Below are 15,276 nucleotides of genomic sequence, written 5' to 3'. Positions count from 1 at the left end.
GAAGGGAATTGTGAGTGCTTGTGTGTGTGTGTGTGTGTGTGTGTGTGTGTGTGTGTGTTTGTGATAACAGTTTTTGTAGCTTTCACTGCACAGAGCTGAGCGAGGGGCCAACAGTTACCCCTGGGCCTGGCTGACATCCCATTTTTTGAGGCCCCAGAGTTATTTTTAGCCCCAGGGCCTTGGAAGCAGGTGTGGTCTGTGCTTGAAGGCCACGCCTGGAACCTGTTCAAGCCTTGTTGTGCTTGTCATTTTAGGAGCTGACAATGGTGACCTAAGCCTACTGCTTTACCTTGCCAGAGGAATTTGCATCTTTTTGGTGAGGAATGAGAAGTCATACTTTATTACATTTGTGATTATTTAAGCAGGTTTGCTTTGGAAACTTTTAATACTTGAAATATATTTTAAGAGTAGTAGTACAATATTAACTAACAAAAATATCAGAATAAGTCCCTTATATATAGAAGGACTCTTTTTGTATTAAAAAGCATGCCCCAACTGATATGTTTTAAAATTCAGGTTTGTAGACACAAGTCACAATTGAACTTTTAATTTTCTAGGCATCTGAGATATAGTTCAGTGCTATAGATAATGTGTTTAGCATGCATAAGGTTCTGTCACCAGTAAGCACACACACACACACACACACACACACACACACACACACCTTGAGGATGATAGGCAAATGCTCTTTACCTTACTATAATTATTCTTTTTTTTTCTTTTTAAAGATTTATTTATTTTATATATGTGAGCACACTGTTGTTCTCTTCAGACACTCCAGAAGAGGGCATCAGATCCCATTATAGATGGTTAAGAGCAGCCAGTGCTCTTAACCTCTGAACCATCTCTCCAGCCCCACAGTAAATATTCTTTTTTTTTTTTTTTTTTTTTTGGTTTTTCGAGACAGGGTTTCTCTGTATAGCCCTGGCTGTCCTGGAACTCACTTTGTAGACCAGGCTGGCCTCGAACTCAGAAATCCGCCTGCCTCTGCCTCCTGAGTGCTGGGATTAAAGGCGTGCGCCACCACGCCCGGCTCTGTAAATATTCTTTACAGGCTCTTTTATGAAGCAACAGCTGGACTTTCACCTCTCAGAGATTAACCTCAGTTTTCATATATATATAATCTTCTGTTCTGCCGCTCACTCCCCACTTTTTTTAAAAATCAGCCCTGCCAAGAAATATTGCAAGAGTGTTTGTGTGATATCATTTGCTAACGTTTCTCCCCTCCCTCCCTCCCTCCCTCCCTCCCTACCGGCAAGTTCATGCATATCACACAATCGCCCCAACACCCCTTTGCAGCCAAGGATGACTCTGAGTGTCTGATTCTCCTGCCTCTATCTCCCAAGTGCTGGACTGACTCTCAGGCTTGGGCCAGCATAACTGCATTTCACTGCATGCTCCTAGGGCTGCTGATGGTAGAAGTTAAGTCTGGTTCTTCCTCCCAGCCCCATGCTCCCAGAAATGTCTCATACTCAAGATATATTTACAGATACCTTGGACATAGAGCTAGGCTCTTCTAGCTAGCTCTTCTCTCACTAAATTATAATTTAAATTAAACCATTTATTCTAATCTACATTCTGCCACATGTCTCATAATCTGTGCTCAGGTACCATGCATCCATCTTGTCACATCTTCCCAGATGAATATCCTGTGCCTTGTTCTATTCCAGAATTCTCTCTGCCTCCTGGATGTCCCACCTTCTATTCTACCCTTTCCTATGGCCATAGGTTTTTTAAATTGACTGGCAATGCATCCATACAATACACAAGATATCTCTTAAACTGATAGTCTCTGAGAAATTAAATTGTAACCTTTCTTTCATTAGACTGCTTCCAGATTATCCACCTGTGCCCTGTCTTAGTACTTGTGGTAATTTAACTTTTCTATCAGAAACATATGTCCCTTCTTTCTCATAGTGGATTTTGTCATGGCAGTGAATTGGCCAAGGGTACAATATACAGATAAAGATTTTGAAGTTATTTTTACCAACCCCTTGACTATAAGTTCTTGAGTTATTTGATCCATTCTTTGACGAGAAGAACATCTTGAAAACATTTATTTTAAGGAAAAGATTTTTAAGGGGGCTGGAGAGAGAACTCAGCACACAAGAGCACTGGCTGCTGTTCCAAAGAACTAGGGTTTAATTCCTAGCACTTACATGGCAGCTTATAGCGGTCTGTAACTCTAGTTCCAGGGGCTCTAACACCCTCAACACAGACACATGCACCAGCCAATGCTCATAAAATAAAAATAAATGTTATCTTAAAAAGGAAAATATTTAAAGAATACTTTCCTGTATAGATTTTTTCATACTTATATTTTGCTTACTATGTCTGTTATATTTTACTTCATTCCTTGCCAAAAAACAAAAACAAAACCCTCCAGACTCTCTTAGTAGTTATAAACATTTGTGCTCTAAGCAGCAGTATACTGTGTGAACATTGTAATCTTTTCTGTCACAGTGTTGGTGTTTCTTGGCTAAGACAAACACTAAGGAACCACAGCACTTTCCTTTGCACCTTCCTTCCTTTGTTAAAGGAAGAAAATGTACTAAACTTCTTTAATGTGTGTGGACTCACCTATATACATACTTGTATATATTTCACTCTAAAGTTGTTTAAAACCTCAATTGCTTGGAAACGTGTCATTTCTAGTAGATATAACCATAATTCTGAAGGAAGACTGAATATCTGCCATATCTTTTATTAGAATTTGCCTAATTCAGGAGTTTTTGGCCAGTCTCTTCATGATTTTCAATCATGCTTTTGGCATAGAGCTTCAGTCTTCAGGCGACTTCTTAGCTTGCTTTCTCACCTCCTTCATGATTTTATTTTTGTGATTCCTTTGGAGAAAGGCCTTTGACTGGTCAGTTTGAGCCTCCTCTAGCATCTCTTAACTCTGCTTCATTTATTTCTCCATAGCACTTCTTCACTGGCATAACATCTTATTTTGTCTATTTTATGTACCTTATATTTTACATTTTGAAAGTCCCTTCAAGGTTCATCTATTGAAGACTGAGTCCCCACATTAATGTTATTGGGAAGGACTGGAGTCATTAGGAGGTAAGATCTTGGGAAGATTTTAGGTCACAAGGGGCAGGGCCTTCAAAAGGGAATTGTGTGCAACTTCTTTTTTTCTACGCCAGTTTGCTATATGAAGAGTTGACTGACCTCCCATTCTTATTTGCTACTTGACATGCCCACAAGAAGTACTGAGAGCATTGGATCTGCTCAATTTTGGACTGAAGTGTCCAGATCTCTAAGCCAAATATCTTTTTTAGGGACTGGGGAAATGAGTTTTTTGTGTCAGCTTGACACAGCTAGAGTCATCAGAGAGAAAGAAACCTCAGGTGAGGAAATGCCTCCGTAAGATCCAGCTGTAAGGCATTTGATCCATTAGTGATCAGTGTGGGAGAGTTCAGCCAATTGTGAGTGGTGCTATCCCTAGGCTGGTGGTAGTCCTGGGTTCTATAAAATAGGAGACTGAGCAAGCCATGTGAAGGAAGCCAATAAGCAGCATCTCTTCATGGCCTCTGCACCAACTCTTGCCTCTAGGATTCAGCTGTGTGAGTTCCTATCCTGATTTCTTCCAGTGATGGACTATGATCTGGAAGTGTAAGCCCAACTTACTTTTTGGTTGGTGTTTCATCATTGCAATAAAAACTCTTAACTAAGTTAAATGCAGTCAGTAAACCTCTTGCCGTTTAGTTAGGAGACCACTGCGTTCAATACTCAACACCCAGATAAAATGCTTGTTATGCTGCAGCCAGACATTATGCAGAGTGAGAGACTTGGGAACACTCCACTCTAAGTGGGATGTCTCTATCAAATCCCTCCCCTCCCCTCAGAGTTCAGGGACCTCCCACCCCTTCCTTACTCTTCCACTCTCATAGAAGGGGAGGTGGGAAGAGTGTAAGAGCCAGAGGGGATGGGGAACACCAAGAAAAGAAGATGCTCTAAATCAACATGAGTAAGGCTCATATGAACTCACAGAGACTGGAGCACAGGTCTGCACTGGGTCCTCTGCATGCATATATATATATATATATATATATATATGTGTGTGTGTGTGTGTGTGTGTGTGTATGTGTATGTATGTATGTATGTATGTATGTATATATTGGCTTCTAGGTTAGTGTTTTGATGGGATTCCTGAATGTAAGAATGTGAGTAGGTCTCTGAATCTTGTGCCTTCTCTTGGGCTGTCTTCCTTCTGTTGGTTTGACTTATCCAACTTCAGTGTGATACATTTTGTTTTATCTTACTATATTTTATTTATTTATTTATGTTTAAATGAATGAAAACCTAGCCATGGGGCTGGAGAGATGGCTCAGCAGTTAAGAGCACTGGCTGTTCTAGAGGAGCCGGGTTCAATTCCCAGCACACACATGGCAGCTCACAGCTGTCTGTACCAGCCAGGGGGATCTGACACCCTCACACGGACACATATGTGTACGCAGGCAAGGCCTATGTACATAGATAAAAATAAATAAATCATTTTTAAAAAGAAAGAAAGAAAACCTAGCCACTAGGTTAAAGGTTAACAACTGAACTGTCACATACCTGCTGGAAGAGGAAAATCAGTTTTCTTCAACACTAGGTATATCAACCACTCCAGGACAGGCCTCCTGTTTAGGAGTAGTTAGCCAGCATATAATGGACTCCAGAGTTTTATTTGTTCTTATTTGGTTACAGTTAGGTGTTTTTTGTTTTTTGTGTAGGAGGGGCAGGAGTATGGGGTAGGGTGGAGTTTTGCTTTCTTAATTTTGGAAGGGGTTTGTTGTATTGGGTTTTTTGAGAAAGAACTTAAAGTTGGGTATATAGGGAGGTGGAAAGGATCTTGGGAAGAGAAAGAATATAATCAAAATATATTTAAATTTAAAAATGTTTTAAATAATAGTAATAAAAATGCTGCTGGGTAAGGTGGTACTGGTGCTTCTTCCTACCTTTGGGAAGGCAAATTCCAGCAAGACCCTCTGCTTGCTGTTCAGCCGGTCCGTCTCAATCTGCAAGCCTTACTGCAGTGAGAGCCCCTGTCTCACAAAACCAGTGAATAGCAGCTGAAGAATGGCAGGCACCTCAGGTTGACTCCGGGGACTCCCGGGACACCCAGGAGCTTGTACATGAACACACAATGTTCTCTCTCAATGAGTTAATTGTTTCAGATTTTCTTAAAGTAATGGGAAAATGACTAATTCAGTATTGTAGTACTAAATTCTAAGAGAGCAAGGATTTTTTACTTTTACAATACATTTACACTTATAATTTATAATGAATAGTTAGCATTTGTTAATGCATTTTCAAGGCAGTGTTTGGCACATCCTAGGTGTCTGATAATTACCTGCTAATTGACTGGGAGATGCTCAAGAGTACCAGGATATACATCAGTCTCACTTGACCTTGGCTTGTTGTAAGTCTCTCTTTTCAACACCAGCTTACTGTTGTCATGAGTAGCCTTATAAAAACGTTTTCTGTACTCTCAGGTTCCCTACATTTCTTCTTGCCTGGTGGCTTCCTCTTAGGGATCCTTGCATTCCCACCCCAAATGGCCACCCATATCCAGGATCCTCTTCTAGTGACCTGAGCCCTTAGTTTTCTGGCAAGGAGCTAGAGGAAACATGAGGTGTGGATCAGTGAATGAGTGGAGGTTGCAGGGGTGTGTCTAATAGACTCATGGAATGGGGGAAAAGGGAAGGTAGGTAGTGTAAGAAGAAGAAATCAGGGCTCAGGGAGAGCAGGTAATGGAAGCTAGCTGTTGGCAGGTGAACATCACAAACAGGAAGCCATCTAAGAAGAAAGACACGATCTTTAACCCAAACGGTGTCAAGTGTATGCTACTCCTGGCCAGCAGAAACTCTATGGCTGCTCATACATCTGGCCCCACCCATGAGTTGGTTGGCCAGTGTCTTAAAAGAGAGTTAATCTTTGAAAGTTAGCTGCTATTGTAACCTTCATTTGTAGTTCCCTGGAAACATGTAAACGATCTAACTGTGATGAGTGCTGCCTCTCAGTGAGGCTGGGCTTTCCTGAGCTTTTATCTCCTTGTCTAATTCTACTCGTCTAGAAAGACTTTCTTCAAGCAGTCTATTCTGTTATTATCACTTGTCAATATTTATGTCTTATGGTTTTGGGTAGGAAAATGTTTTAAGTTCATGGCTATTTTGGTGAGGATCTGTTTTTTGTTTTGTTTTGATCTCTGAATTTCTGTCAGTTTTTTTTTTTTTCAATTTCTGACAGTTGGGGGGGGGCGTTTGCTCATGTTGATTAGGGCGCCTCACTCTATTAACCACAACCTCAGCCTTCCACTAGTTCTGTTATCCACAGAATCTTAGACAATAGCATTAATCCCTGTAGAACTACAAAGGTCAAAGCCTAAGATGTTTTTGCTTGCTTCCTCATCTGGTCCTTCTTCCCTTGCAGCAAATCTAGTCCTCTCTGTAGATTTGTACAGTTTACCATCATTACCATCCGATTAGAGCTTCCCTAAAAGTCTTTTATTTTGTAGCTTGTTTTATCAGTCTTTATTGAAGGGGAGCTAAGTATCGCTGTAGTTTAAACTTCATGCCTGATTCTATCCTTCCCATGACCTGCTGAGAATTTGAGCTTATGCTGTAGACCTGCGAATCGTTTTCTTCAAGAAATGAGGATACAGTGGGAGCTCCTGCCTTCTCAATTTCCAGACTGTCGTTTGAAATGTTGGTGGAGCCTTCCTTACCCTGCCTGACTTAGGCCATGTGGGTGCCTAAGCAGTGTCTAGTAGTTGACAACTATTGTTGTTGGCATAGAGTAACCATGAGGAGAAGGAAAAAGGGACATTTTATTCTTGTAGCTGAACATATCCTTATTACAACTGACCTCGGAGCCATCGTTGTGTTATTGGGATGTTTCAGAGAAAAAAATACTTCATCTGGGAAGATGTTTAGTAGAATCATTTAATAGTAATGTGGTGGGAGAAGGGAAGTCCTAGAAGGATTGGGTACAGAGCTGTCATCTTATTCACTGTGGAGGCTGAGACATGAGGGTAATGGTCAAGGCTGCCTAACCTATAGAGCAGGCTTAAAGCTAGTGTAGAAAACTTTATAAAGTCATCTCAAAATAAAAAGTAAAACAAAACAAACAAAAATCCAGAATGGGCAAGATACACAGCTGAGTTGAAAATGCTTATCTCATGTGTGTGAGGGTCTGGGTCTAATCCACAGTACTCCAGGAAAAATATCTAGCTGGGTACACTGATGGCTGCAGGGACTGAGGAAAGTGGACCTCGATGTCTTTCCTTTTAATTATTTTAAGGACAGATAATTGGTATTCTTATAATATTAGTCTTTATATTGTTCCTTTACTTAAAAAAAGCTCTACCTTAACAGTCTTCACACATAGCAAAATTAGTAGCATCTTTCACTGATATAGTTTCAAAATTAGATATAGAGTGAATTTTGATAGATAAAACTCCAACCATTTCTTCTATTATGAAGTCCAGTATATCTTCTCATTGAATCTAAAATCTAAAATGTTCAATGTATTACATATAAAAACAATTAAAAGATAAATTTAAGGAGGAGGTTACTATACAATTTTTGTTAATGTTAGAAGTCACAGCATATAAAGCATGAATCATTTGATTCACGTACTAGGAATGGCATTTCTATATGTGTATGCTGTGTGTTTGTGACTCTGTGTGCATGTCACCAGCCACAGGTCAGATGTAGAAAATAGCCGTAGGTGTCGATACTTGGTTTTAACGTGTAAGAGCCAAGACCTGTTGTGAACCTCAGTTGGTTGGCCTGATAGTTTGTGGGGGTTCTCGTGAGTCTGCTTCTGTCTTACTGGAGGGACACTGGAGTTACAGTGTGTGTGTGCCTTATGGAGGTGCTGTGGATCTGGACTCGGGCCCTCATTATAGTGGAGCAAATGCTTTACAAATGGAGCCATTTCTCTGGCCCAAGAAATGGTTAGTTTGCCTGCCTGCTCATTTCTAAATGTAATGTTTTTTTTTTTTTTGTTTTGTTTTGTTTTTTGTTTTTAAATAAAATTGGAGTATTATGAATGGAAGAAAAAGCAAGATATAAAACTGCATATTCCATGTAATATTTGAACAAAGGAGAAGACAAATAACTTTGTGTTTTCTATATTTATTTTAAACAAGAAATTAGAAGCTACTTATTATTAGCAGTGGTTACCAGGTGAGGGACATCTACAACATATGAATTTAAGAAACTTCAGTACAGTGGTGGAGTTTCAGTATCGTGGCAGTTTATATATAACACCTGGCACGGAGTGCTAGGGATTGAACACAGGTCTCATGCATGACAAACAGGTACTCTATCTACTGATATACACCCTCATCCTGTTGGGTAGAACCAGACTATGGGTATTTAATTTAAAACTTGTACTTATAAGACACCCAAGTGCTGGCCTGGCCACACTGATGGGGGTGGCCAGAAGAAAGGCACCCAAGTATCTGCTGTGGGTGCCACTAAGAAGGACGAATGGAGAGATGGGAAAGATGGTATGTGGTGAAGAGATGCAAGAAAAAGTGGAGCCAAATGGTTTGTACACTGTGGAGAATGGTGGTGAGGAACAGGCAAATATGAGGAGGCCATGGTGACTTGAGGAGGCTTGGGTTGTTACCAACGGCCATGTCTGGGTCCATGGTTCAGCTGCAGCTGGGATCTCTGTTGATCTCTGTGGCCCTGGTTACCACTAAAGGCTAAGCAGATATCCATGATCTGGGCTGCCACAGGGACACATTCTGCTCTGAGTGGCCTGTGTTACCACCCGAGGCCATGGGCACATCTAGGCCCAGGCTGCTGCTAGGGGCCATGTCTGGTTTGTGGTCCTGTGGCAGCCAGGGTCTGTATTGATGTCCTAAGCCTATGTTACTACTGAAGGCCATGCAGATGTCTGGTCTGGACTGTTGTCTTAGGCACTATGCTGAGCTGGCCCTGGCCCTCACCAGCCACCACACGCAGGAGAGCTGGCCCCAGGGTCATGAGAGCAGGAGAGCTGTCCTTGCCCCTCACCTGCTGCAGCACTTGGGAGAGCGGGCCCTGTACTTCACCTGGGCAGCACAGTAGTTTGCCCTGGTGGCGAAGGCATGGGTGAGCCAGCCCCAGGACATGAGAACAGGAGAGCTGACCTTGCCCCTTGCTAAGCTGCAGCATTGGATGAGCTAGCTGGGGCAGTGCTGGAGAAATCTCCCTAGTGGTGTAGGCTCAGGAGAGCTGTGCGCCCTGCACCCCCCAGGCTCAGATCCAGGACTTTGAGTTGGCTCACCCAACTTCTATGCTAGCTGTGAGTACATGAAAGGGCCAGTTCTTCAGATCCAAAGCTGCAGGATCGCTATGACACAGGACAACAACAGGATATCCAAGAGGAGTCCCGGTGAAGATCCAGTATTGGTAGTGTAGCAGAAGGCAGAGACCTCCAATCAGACCAGTGACTCATTGCAGTGAACATTTACAAGCAGACTATGTGGACAAAAGTGTATACTGGGTGACATGCTGCAGTACACCACAATTTCCATGCCAAGATTTTGTTTTAATTCCATCTTTATTTTCTTTGGAGGGAATTTTATTTTATTTACAGGGGTGGAGGGCAGATACGAAGGGACAGGGAGATGAATGTAAGTGGGGTGCATGATACGAAATTCACAAAGAGTCAATAACCCTTGGAAAAATTTCTACTTATAAAGAAATGAGTACTGGGAGTGGGAATAATGGCTGGCTTGTAAATTAAGTAAGTAAATAGAAAAGAAACGAAGCCAGGCGGTGGTGGCACACGCCTTTAATCCCAGCACTTGGGAGGCAGAGGCAGGCAGATTTCTGAGTTCGAGGCCAGCCTCGTCTACAAAGTGAGTTCCAGGACAGCCAGGGCTACACAGAGAAACCCTGTCTCGAAAAACCAAAAAAGAAAAAAAAAAAAAAAAAGAAAAGAAATGAGTTGGAGGTCATTCGTAGTCACTCTCTATTACCCCTTGGCAGGGTTCTGCCACATAATCCAGTCAGGACTAAGAGCATCAACATTTTGATATAAAGGGACAAGAGGACTTGAGCTGGTTTCAGTACAATACTGAACGTGTACAAATTTACTTCACTCTCATCCTTTTGCTAAAGTTACATCCCCTATTGGAGTGACTGAGCAGAGAGAGATCCTTTCTTGGTTAGGACAAGAGTCTTTCTGTGTCTGCAGCAGCCAGCTTGGGCCTTTTCATACCTGGTAGAACTGTCTGCTGAAGGGAAGCAGCTGAGTCTTCTAATTTAGCTTGTGCATATTTGCTATCTTCTCCCCCCTTTTGTCTCTTGATCTCCTAACCCAGATCACTGCTTTTTGTCTCTTCCTGACTTCATCCTTGAACGGGGCCAACCACACTTGGTACTGTTGTTGGAATCAGCTTGCTCTTGTTCTCAGATTTCTGCTTTCTGTGCCATCTGGGCACTCTTGTGGACAAGTCACATCATTCTTTCCCAGTCCAGTTCCATTGTGGAGCAGGTGCTGAGGGAAAACTGGGTAACCTAGTAGTAGAAGCTCTGGTTAGGAAGTGAGACGTTCTCTGTGCAGGACCTCACAGTGGCATGAGATGTGCCACTGAGCAGTCAGGACTTAGAATAAAGTGCTGTGAACATGCCGGATACTTTGCGAAAGTTTGTTGATTGCCAAGGCAAATCTGCTCTGGCTTCTTCAGTGAAATGAGAGGTGACTCTTATTCCTCTTTGATACAAAAGTTTATTGAAGATAAACACAATGTAATGAAACCTAGTGCTTAGAAGACAAGACATGGCCATTTAATACATTAAATGCAGGGTTCATAAAATAAGATTTCCCAGGTGCATCTATATCAGGCTTTGTGAGAAAGGTGGAGGCTGGACTGTATAGGAAAGTAGATTGCTACTGCTTTGACCTACTCAGTAATGTCTATTTAAAAGGAAAATACTTATGTTATGTGCATCAGTGTTTTGTCTGCCTGTCTGTCTATGTAATATGTATGTGCCTGGTACCTGAGAAGATCCCAGAAGAAGGCATTGAATCCCCTGGGAATGGAATTAAAGATAGTTGTATTGTGTGGGTGCTGGTCCTCTGAGAGTGCTGGAGGCTTAACTGCTGAGTTGTTGCTTTAGCCCTCATAATGTCTTTATGGTTCTAGTCACGAGTGAGCTTTGTTCACAACACTGCCCTCCCAGCTGAGACAGAGTCTGACTATATAGTCTAGGCTGGCCTACAATTTAAAATTCCTTCCTTTTCAGCTGCTCGAGTCCCAGCGTTAAAGGCAGGCGCTGTTACGCCCAGCCTCACCTGTGCATCCAGCCACCAATGCAGTCCCCTCCTCTCTCTGACTGATCCACTTCCATTTATTAATTTTAGATAACTCAGACAGTTTTGTTCTCAGACAAATATTTATGAAGAGATAGTCATTGCTGTGTGTGTATTTTGTAGAAGATAACCAGTAAATTCTAGGCTGCTTCTCTTTATAGCCTGATGCCTTTTCTCCATGCCCAGGGCTTTTAAAGTTTAAAAGTAGAGAATATGACCCTAAGATGATTGACAGCTTTACCATCTTGTTCTGAAACCAGGCAGTCAAGTATTTATTTATAATCATAAATTGTTTTTGGAACAAGAAAAGTTTTGCTTATTATGAAAGTTAAATCGAGCATCTTACCTATAAACGAGTGGAAGTGAGAAACTAATCAAATATTTCCACCAAGTGCTGATCCTCTAAAAGTGAATGCGAACAGCAAATGTCTGGTATTAAATAAAGCATGTCTCACGTAAGGAAAATGGACCAGGTTAGATACAAATCTAAGAATGTTGAAGGCTAGGATCAGGCTCAAATTGTGGACTAAACTTCAATTAGTGTTGCTCAGGAAATGGTTCCTTACAGGAGTCTGGTGAGATCAGAAGGCATTTTAAGGGCTCTGCATGCTGTCTTCAAGTCCCAGGCTAAGGGATGAAACTCTAAGTCAGCGATGCTCTTGAGAATGTGCTATGAAAGCTGGAGGGGAAGCCTATGACAGGTCAAGGAACATGAGGTGGAGAGGAGGGCTTGGGATGGAGACAGACCACCTGCTGGAGCTGGGTCCTGTTGACAAGTGCATCAGCCATTTTGTCCCCTTTCTTCCTTAAACAGTATTTGAGCTTTGTGGAACCTTGTTTTCCTGTCCCTTCTCAAGGGGCTGCTGTTTGCCCACTCACTCATCACAGGAATTCTTAAGCCAGCAGCAAAGATTTCTTTTTCTCCTAATATAATCTGATTTTTTGCTATTCTGTGTACTGTTTTCAAGGCATAAATAAGTAAAATGGAAGAAAACCATTTGGAATATTAATACTTCGAGCTGCTTTTTCAGACTCTGTAATTTCATACAAATTATTGAATTTGGGATCTCAGATAATTATAATTATGAATGCCTTGTTTTGTTTTGTTTTTTTGAAGTTTTTATATTTTGAGGTTAGTATAACCCCTTTTTAATGAAACCATGTCTAGTTATTCCTTCTTGTTTGTTCAAATGAAACAGTGCATTAAGTATGGAATTAGATTAATGAAGTAAATATTATGAATCATACACTCGCTAGTCTGATACTCATTTTTCTGACCCAATGTTTTGTTTTCTGTCTTTCTTTCTCTCTTCATATAGGTTGTCATCCCAGTGTAAAGCTGTTGGAGTGAGGGCAGAAAGGTAAAGAATGATGTAATGCCTGGCTGCCCTAGAGCATCCTTTGTTGTGGGATGGGTATTCCCATCATCTCTATGAATCTAGTGTGAGGGGCTGCTTTGTGGAAGGAATCCTTTGCAAGAGCATATCAAGAGGAAAGAGAAAGAGACATTCAGTTGGAGGGCTCTTGCTGAAATGGATTTAACTCTCCTCTTGCCAGTCACCACTAGCCTGACCTCATACATTTTTAGTACAATGGAGTGGCTGAGCCTTTGAGCACAGCACCATTACATCATCGTGGCAAATTAAAGAACGAGGTGGGGAAAGAAGACTTATTGTTGTCATGGCCCATGAGATGATTGGAACTCAAATTGTTACTGAGAGCTTGGTGGCTCTGCTGGAAAGTGGAACGGAAAAAGTGCTGCTAATTGATAGCCGACCATTTGTGGAATACAATACGTCTCACATTTTGGAAGCTATTAATATCAACTGCTCCAAACTGATGAAGCGAAGGTTGCAACAGGACAAAGTATTAATTACAGAACTTATCCAACATTCTGCAAAGCATAAGGTAATTTCTTTCTTTTATGACTTTTTAAGTAAGCAGACATACTAATTCAGAAAATATTTTAATTGAAGCTTCTTTTTTAAGTATAGAAAGTAATTTGAGGAAATTTTGGTTGCTTTTTAGATTTGGTAATCTTGCAATACCTAAAAATATATTAACAATTATACTGTCACTTTAAGAATTTTTTAAAAAAGATTTATTTATTTATTTATTTATTTATTTAATGATATGAGTACACTGTAGCTGTCTTCAGACACGCCAGAAGGGGAGAATCAGTTCCCATTACAGATGGTTGTGAATAATCATGTAGTTGCTGGGAACTGAACTCAGGACCTCTGGACCTCTTACCTGCTGAACCATCTCTCCAGCCCCACATTAAGAATATTTTAAACTTAGTCAGGTGCTGTGGCTTATGCCTGTCTAGCATGGAAGGCTGAGGGAGAGGATTGCTACAGGTTTAAGGCAAGCTTGGGCTGCATAGGAAGACCCTGTCTCGAAAATGAAAATGCCATGGGGAGGAAAAAGACCATACTATACAGAATGGCTAACTTATTATAATTTGGACACATGCTGTGTTTCTTTATATATTAATATCTCAATGAAATTGTCTTATCAGGTTAAACAACATTTTGTATTCTATTATCTTCAAACACACTGAAAGTCATTCTTTTCAAGGTCTTTGAAAGTAAGAACTGATCATTAGAAGTGGAAGTAACATTAATGTGTGGTAATCTTGGCTAAGACATGTTCAGGAAAAAATTATTACTGGGATAATGAAGTATTGTGTATGTGTTAGGGGAGTCTGTCCCTCGCCCCCCTTTTGAGTAGGGTTTCATATGACTCAGGCTGTACTCAAAGTTGCTATATAGCGAAGATTGGCCTTGAACACCCGATAAGTGCATCTTTTAGTAAACAGCAGATTTCCTTCCTTTTATATAAGAAGTGTGTGTGTGTGTATAAGTGTAAGCCAAAAGGGTATTATCCTTAGAAATGTAAACAGCCTCCTTTTGAGGTATCCTCCTGGCTTGGAACTCAGCAATTAGTCTAGACTAGCAGGCCTGTGAACCTCAGAGATCACCTCCCCAACCCCGCAGACACAAACACACACACACACACAAGACACTATAATCAACTTTTTTATGTGGGTGCTAAGTACCAAACTCAGATCTTCATGCTGAGATAGCTCTTCAGTTTCCTATAGGAACTATTTTAACAAATGTTTCTTTTGGTAGAAGATTGTTTTTTTTTTTAAATTTTGCAAATTATGTCATTTGTGAATTTTACCATTTTATATTTCCACATTTTTAGCACATCTTAAAGTAGCATCAATTTTGCCTTTGAGAAGCAGCGTACAAGCATGTAACCAACCGCTTCTTTGCTAATTTTACCCAGTAAACTGATTGCATCTCAATTTTATTCAAGATACTAATTGAAATAAGAAGCCATTAACTGTTTCAAGACCCCTTGGCTGGAGAGATGGCTCAGTGGTTAAGCACACTGACTGCTGCTCTTCCAGAGCTTCTGAGTTCAATTCCCACAACCACACGGTGGCTCACAACCATCTGTAATGAGATCTCATTCTGGTGTGCCTGAAGACAGCTACAATGTACTAACATAAATAAAATAAATAAATCTTTAAAGAAATAAAACTGTTTCAAGACCAGTAAAATGTGAGCTCCTACAGAGTCAGTGACTTGCTAGATTATTTTCCTCAAACCATTCCCCACCCCATAATCCCTTTTTGAAACAGGGACACAAGTAGCCCAGACTGCTTTTGAGTTTGTGTTGGGTAAGCATGACGCTGAATTCTTGATTCTCCTTCCAACCTCCCCAGTGCTGCAAGTGTGCAGTGCCATGCCAAGCTCTCATCTTCCTTCTTAACAAGCTGCACGTTTGCATTTTAGGTTGACATTGACTGCAATCAGAAGGTGGTAGTTTATGATCAAAGTTCCCAAGATGTTGGTTCTCTGTCGTCAGACTGCTTTCTCACTGTACTTCTGGGTAAACTGGAGAGGAGCTTCAACTCTGTCCACCTGCTTGCAGGTGAGTTTGGGACCCAGTGGG

At 41.1% G+C, this 15,276-nt stretch overlaps 1 protein-coding gene across 1 annotated transcript in view; it reads left to right on the top strand.

Annotated features, from left to right (window-relative positions):
* Positions 1–15,276, top strand: part of Dusp16 (dual specificity phosphatase 16) — a 76,415-nt gene that overhangs the window by 18,349 nt on the left and 42,790 nt on the right. The window contains exons 2-3 of the mRNA XM_021164847.2: positions 12,627–13,215; positions 15,117–15,255. Coding sequence (XP_021020506.1) covers positions 12,988–13,215; positions 15,117–15,255 — 367 coding nt within the window. The 5' untranslated portion in view covers positions 12,627–12,987. The remainder of the gene's footprint in view (positions 1–12,626; positions 13,216–15,116; positions 15,256–15,276) is intronic.

Source organism: Mus caroli, chromosome 6 (genome assembly GCF_900094665.2).
Source record: "Mus caroli chromosome 6, CAROLI_EIJ_v1.1, whole genome shotgun sequence".
NCBI lineage: Eukaryota > Metazoa > Chordata > Mammalia > Rodentia > Muridae > Mus > Mus caroli.
Note: the sequence above shows the minus strand (reverse complement) of the source record. Positions and strands in the feature narration are given on the sequence as shown.